This window comes from Tinamus guttatus, unplaced genomic scaffold (assembly GCF_059628265.1).
Source record: "Tinamus guttatus ecotype Peru unplaced genomic scaffold, ASM5962826v1 Tinamus_guttatus_pri_ptg000368l, whole genome shotgun sequence".
NCBI lineage: Eukaryota > Metazoa > Chordata > Aves > Tinamiformes > Tinamidae > Tinamus > Tinamus guttatus.
The window spans coordinates 284981-291143 of record NW_028288902.1 but is presented as its reverse complement, the minus strand read 5'-3'; the positions used below and the strand labels follow the sequence as shown (position 1 = coordinate 291143).

General features: G+C 43.7%; 1 protein-coding gene across 1 annotated transcript in view; it reads left to right on the top strand.

Annotated features, from left to right (window-relative positions):
- The first annotated feature begins 214 nt into the window (after positions 1-214).
- The window catches only part of USP15 (ubiquitin specific peptidase 15), a 59982-nt gene continuing 54033 nt past the window's right edge, over positions 215-6163 (top strand). The window contains exon 1 of the mRNA XM_088530376.1: positions 215-367. Coding sequence (XP_088386502.1) covers positions 279-367 — 89 coding nt within the window. The 5' untranslated portion in view covers positions 215-278. The remainder of the gene's footprint in view (positions 368-6163) is intronic.

Sequence of the window (6163 nt, the reverse complement as noted above, 5' to 3'; positions counted from 1 at the left end):
GTCCGAGGGGCGGAGCCTGGCGAGACCGCTCCCTGGCCCGCCCTCGCGGCCGGCGGTGCGCGCATGCGTGCTGCGCGCTGCCACGAGACCTCCCGCCCGCTAGGGGGAGGAGCCGCCAAGGCGGCAGCTGCCGTGGGCAGGGCCCCCCCGCATCCCGCCCTGCGCATTGTGGGAAGGGCGGGGGGGTGAGGGCGTCTCCGCGGGCGGCGTCACTCCCAGCATGCAGCGCGGCGCGCTCCTGCCCCTGCCGCCGCCGCCGCTGGTGCCGGGGGGAGAAGATGGCGGAGGGAGGCGCGGCGGATCTGGAGACGCAGCGCACGGACATCGCGGCGCTGCTCAAAACCGCCCTCCGCAAGGGCGACACCTGGTGAGGGAGCAGGGCTCGGCCGGGGGGCACGGGGCTGAGGGGCGCGGGCGGCTCCCTCCGCCCCCGGTGCCGCCAGCGGGGAGCGACCTCCTTCCGTGCGCGGCGGCGGCCGCGGCACCGCGGTCAGCGCCCTGGCAGCGGGGAGGGCCCACGGGGAGAAGGACGGCGGGAAGAGCGGCGCCGCCGGGCGGGCTCCGCCGTCGTCCCGGAGGGCCCCGGGCGAGGAGGCGGCGGCGCGGGCGTCACCTTTAGTTTCTCGGAACCGTGTCCGCCGTGTCGGCGCGTCCCTCCCCCAGACACTGCCGAGGCCTCGCTGGAAGCTTCGCGTCCCGGCGGCCCCGCGGAGGGCACGGAGAGGAGCCCTGGGAGGGGCCAGCGGGCCCCTGGGGCGTCTCGTCCGCGACAAACGTCCTGAAATGCGCGTTTCGGCGCGCCGCGGCGAGATGCCCCTTCCTGGGCCGTGCGCCTTGCCCGCAGCATGGTCCGAGAAGCGTCAGGCAGGCGAGGGAGCATCTCTCCCTAGGTGTGTTTTGGTTAATGGAGCTCCTGTAATTGAGGCCGTTGAGGCCAGGAAGCAAGGCTTTTTTTTTTTTTTCTTCTCCTTCTTCTAGAAAACAGGAAAAGGAACTGACACTTTTTTTTCAGCACCCACCCTCTTCTTTTCTTTCCCTTGCAAAATTTTAGCACCCCGAGACAAAGACTGCAACGCAAACTTGACTGAAAATTACAAATACACCCAAGTAGAACTTGCCCACCTCATTTCAGCTGTCATCACTTGCTGTTCCAGTTCTATAAAAGACTATATTTAACGGTGTTGATACTGCAGTGTGTGTCAGAGCCATACATATATTCTGATGCATTATTCAAATACTGCTGAGTGTATGTTCAGTTTTTGGCATAAGAACAGACTGCTCTTAAAACTGAGAAATATAAGCAACTAGAAAAAGGAAAGCAATTCACATGGCAGTGTTGAAAACGACCACTGGTAGTACAAGGCTGTTTAGGCTTGAAATCTTTTATTTTAAGAGATTCTTGTTTTATGAGTCTGTTGGGTGCTTTCCAAGTACTGAAAATTTTCTCAAACGGTTAATATTACTCAAAGTGAAAATAACTTTATGACTGTTTACATAACAATTAAAACCAGTAAGTTTATTGGGCTGCATTTTTAATACATAATATATTTTAATATATATAAAATCATTTGGAGAAATAAACTTCTAAACAAGTATTTTTAAATAGTTTATATTAACAATGACAGCTAAATATACTTATCTAATATTCTAATATTAGTTGGGCGTTTTCGAGCTGAAAAGACTATGGTAAAATCTTAGTAGCTCTATTCCAGTAAATATAGAGGCAAAAATGGATGTGCGTTAGCAGGTTAAGGAATATGTTTAGTCTAGATATGTTATTCAGAGGTATTTTGCTAATAGCTTTTTGATCTCGTAAGGAGTCAGCAAGGACACATAATAACTAATGTGCTTTAAGTCATGATTCGGAATTGCAGTTTCATTTGATAGCTAGTGTTGTTGAGAAGGTAAAAGAGCATATACTTCTAAAATAACAGCTTATTCTGAAAATTTTGTCTAAGCTATTCAGAATGTAGAGTTTAGAGGGAAACCATAAACTACATAGGGAAAATATAAAGTTTTGGAGTTTTCCACTAATAAAAGAGGAAACCAAAGAACAGGGTGAAGAGAGGCAGATCTGACGTTATGTACAGTGAGGGCAATGAACTCTTCATTAGTTCTTCATATTCGCTGCAGAGGGAAGAAAATGAAACTGGCTTCAAATGTAGTATTATAAAATTTAGATGTTACGTAAAAATGGTATAATAGTGAAACAGTTGTGCAATATAGTGAGCTGAAGTACTTGTTTAATCAGATGTTCTTAAGAGAAACTTGTACATAACATAGATGAAAACATGCTCTCTCAAGGGATGGGCAAGGTAAGTGACTTTTGACTGTCAAGTCCTTGGAGACAGGATTTTGGGCCAGTTTGTCTGGAGTTTGGCCTTTTTGCATTCTTACACTTCTGTTTTCTTAGGCAGTTAAGAAATTAAATGATTGAACTGGGAGAGATTGAGGTTTCTTCTAACTCTACTATTTTTTTTCCTAAACAGGTATGTTAATTAAACATAAAATTAAGCTTTTCCAAGGCAAAACCTTATTGGATTGCCAGTGGCTTAAAAGTAATTCACTAGTTTTGTTAATGAATTCAACATATTGGCATTCCCCATAACTTGAATTATGTATTAATTATTTCTTCCTGTATTATTGTCCAAAAAATCTTAAGATTCTGTGGCAGAAAGAACCTTCAATTCTGTTTTGGAACAGAAAAAAAGTGCTGTATTTGGCTTTATATCTCATTAGGATCTGATAAGATTAATTCTTAATATTTTGAAATTCCACCTATTCTTGACAAGAGTGGGGAGCTTTAACTGTTTGTGCAGATTTTAGCTTCTCTTTTAGAGGAAAAAAATTTTGGTCATGACAGTTGCAGGCAGACATGATCGGAGTATTTTTCTTAATATACTCTCAAAAAATTGAGCACTGTTGATTTTCATGGTTTTACTAGTCACTAGCCTTAATGGTGTCGTTTAGTGCCTTTGGAGCTGCAGTCCCGCACAGCTTTTCTGTTTTTTGCAGTGTTGCTAAGATGCAGTCTTCAACGCTGAAGGTTATTGGTCTTGGAGCAGTTGGCTTCAGTAGATGATGACACTGTCTATTCTTCTGTGTGACTTCTTAATATCTCTAATTTCTCCCTGCGTGGAGGACAGGTTTCCTGTCTTTACCTTCAAGTCTTTCAGCCCTGCTTTCCCTCTAGTTCCTGATCTGTTTTTGGCTTAGTCAACAATGTTACGGAAGTTACTAAAATATGAAATTATAAATGCGCTCACATTCTTCACTTTTCTACCTCTTTTGCGTGTTTCCCCCCACAGGCTGGACTGGGAGGCTGCATTTCTCGCCTTCAGGTATCATCTGCTGATAAATAGTTCATTTGCACTGAGTACTAATACTAATGCATAATAATGTCAAACAGCATGTTTGTTAGTCATATTCATCTGTTTTTCTCTCTTTCTCCCAAAATTTCCCCACTCTGCTTTCATATACTTCTTGCTTATATGAACTTGTGAGCAGGAGTGAATATAGACGTTTGTTTTCTTGAAAACACTAATTTGAAAACAGATTAGGCTGTCAAGGGGGACGAATAACTGTAACAAGGCTAGGGCTAAGGGAACACCCAATCCTTAAATATTTAAATCTGTAATTCTGTGTCACAGTACAATGATATGCCTTAGAGAGTAAGGTATTAGTAAAACAATTGGTAATGTCCAAGTAGGATGTTCATATGTTACAGAAGGTGCTGATTTGGAGTAGGTTCAAAAATCTCAGTTTAATAGAGGAGAAAGCCTTTCTTGCCCAGAGGAATGTAAGGGGCTCAGTCTGTCCCGATAGAATGTCTAATTCTGTGTTCAAACACTTCTATAAGATAGACAGTATCTTTGTGGGATAAAGAATTTAGGCAGATGAAGACTTAAAATATCTACAAAGTGAAGGTAGTCAAGTTTAGACCAGAAGGAAGATGTTCATTTCCAGCATTACTAGTCAATAAATTTTGCATCCATTTACCTAGTGATGGGATACGTGCTTCATCTGGTCTGGATTTTTAAAACCTGTAGATAATAAAAACTGCAGAACTATAGTAGCTTGTGTTCTTTCTCTGATAAACATTGCTCCTCAAATTCTGTTGAGTCTGGAGGGAGTACAGCAAAACATGTTCTACAAGACCTAAAGAAAATATTCTTCCTTTTTCACTTTTTGGCTGAACCTTAATGAGTGACTATATGTAGCACTACATGATAATTCTGTGGTCTCTGTCATTGATGATAACCTTGATATTGAAGTGAACCTTAGTAACATTTTATACTCTAGTCTTTCAGCTGATTTCCATGTTTGGTCATCCATTAATGTGCTGTACACAAGTGGAATCCAGGTTGAACATTAACGAAAGATTGTAAAGAAAATTATTTGATTTTTCTGAGAGCATGATCTGGGATTGTGGGTCTGTACTTCAGCAACACTCTGAATAATATTCTCAACTGATGACATAGTTCATCTGGAAATAAGGAGCACTGCTCATGGTTCCAAGGGTAGAATTGGACTCTCTTGCTTTCAAATGAGGTTTAGGTTGTTAATTTCTGTTTTTAAGATTTTATTGCCCAACCTCTTACATTAGATTGTTGACTGGTATAATCTAATTAGTTGGGGTGGAATTATCTTGATGCATGTAGTTCAACAAAGCTTTTATCTCTGAGATGTGAAATATTTAGGCTAAGATTTCTTAAAACTGGAGACTAAGTGATATTTTTTGATTTCCTTGACCCCTGGATTTTTTTCTTGTGTGCTTGTCTACTCCTTGAATAACACCATGATTTCAGTTCTACCCAAGGAAGTAGAATAATTCTTCTCCTTTGAACTCATAAGATTTTGGCTTTCTTATATGTAGAGCTTGTTAAGATTCAAAAGAAATTGGAATTTTAAGTCATCTCTTAATCATGAATGTACCTGGTCCAGCAATGTTGGCTGGCCTAATCATTTAGAATAAAAATACAGGTATAAGCCCCTTGTTTTTGTACTACAAAGTACTGTCTCGGAATCTTGCAAGAACAAAAATGGGATGCTGAGCCTTTAAAGAGGAGTCCTAATTAGCTTTGAGCAACACAGTCGTTCCACTTTGTCCTCGGTATTGCTTAATCTGTACTCATTCACAATAAGGAGGGGGGAGAAAAATGAACCATCTCTCTGGACAATTTGCACAGTTTTACTGTGAAACGATTTGTGTTCAGAAGCTTGTGTGTCCTAGCAGTATTCAGTGGTGGAACGAGTGCCTCTGTATGAAGTATCTGTATTACAATTTCAAGTGAACTGCTTTGATTTTTGATGTCCAGGGACTGACCTGTCATTATAAATGAGTTTGGTTTACCTGTTGTTTAATTTTCATGCTGTATAACTTAAGAGTATGTTTGGAGTGCTGCGGACATCAGGGTAAAAGACTAAGTTTGTGGTAATACTGTTTAGGTATTTTCATAGAATCATAGAATGCTTAAGGTTGGAAGGGACTTCTAGAGGTCATCTAGTCCAACCCCCCTGCACACGCAGGGTCACCTAGAGCACGTGGCACAGGACTGTGTCCAAGCAGGTTTTGAAGATCTCCAGAGAAGGAGACTCCACAACCTCTCTGGGCAGCCTGTTCCAGTGCTCTGTCACCCTCACTGTTTAAAAAAAAAAATTCCTTAAGTTCCTGTGGAACTTTTGGTGCTTCAGTTTGTGGCCATTACCTCTAGTTCTGTCAGTGGCCACCACTGAAAAGAGGCCAGCACCATCCTCCTCACTGCCTCCCTTGAGGTACTTACAGACATTGATCAGATCCCCTCTCAGCCTTCTCTTCTCCAGGCTGAACAGGCCCAGCTCCCTCAGCCTCTCCTCATAGGGCAGATGTTCCAGGCCCCTGATCATCCTTGTGGCCCTGCGCTGGACTCTCTCCAGCAGCTCCACATTCCTCTTGTACTGTGGAGCCCAGAACTGGACACAATAGTCCAGATGTGGCCTCACCAGGGCTGAGTAGAGGGGCAGGATCACCTCCCTCGACCTGCTGGAGACTCTCTTCTTAATGCACCCCAGGATCCCATTGGCCTTCTTGGCCACGAGGGCACACTGTTGCTTCATGGTCAACTTGATGCCCAGGTCTTTCTCTGCAGAGCTGCTCTCCAGAAGGTCAGTCCCCAGCCTGTAC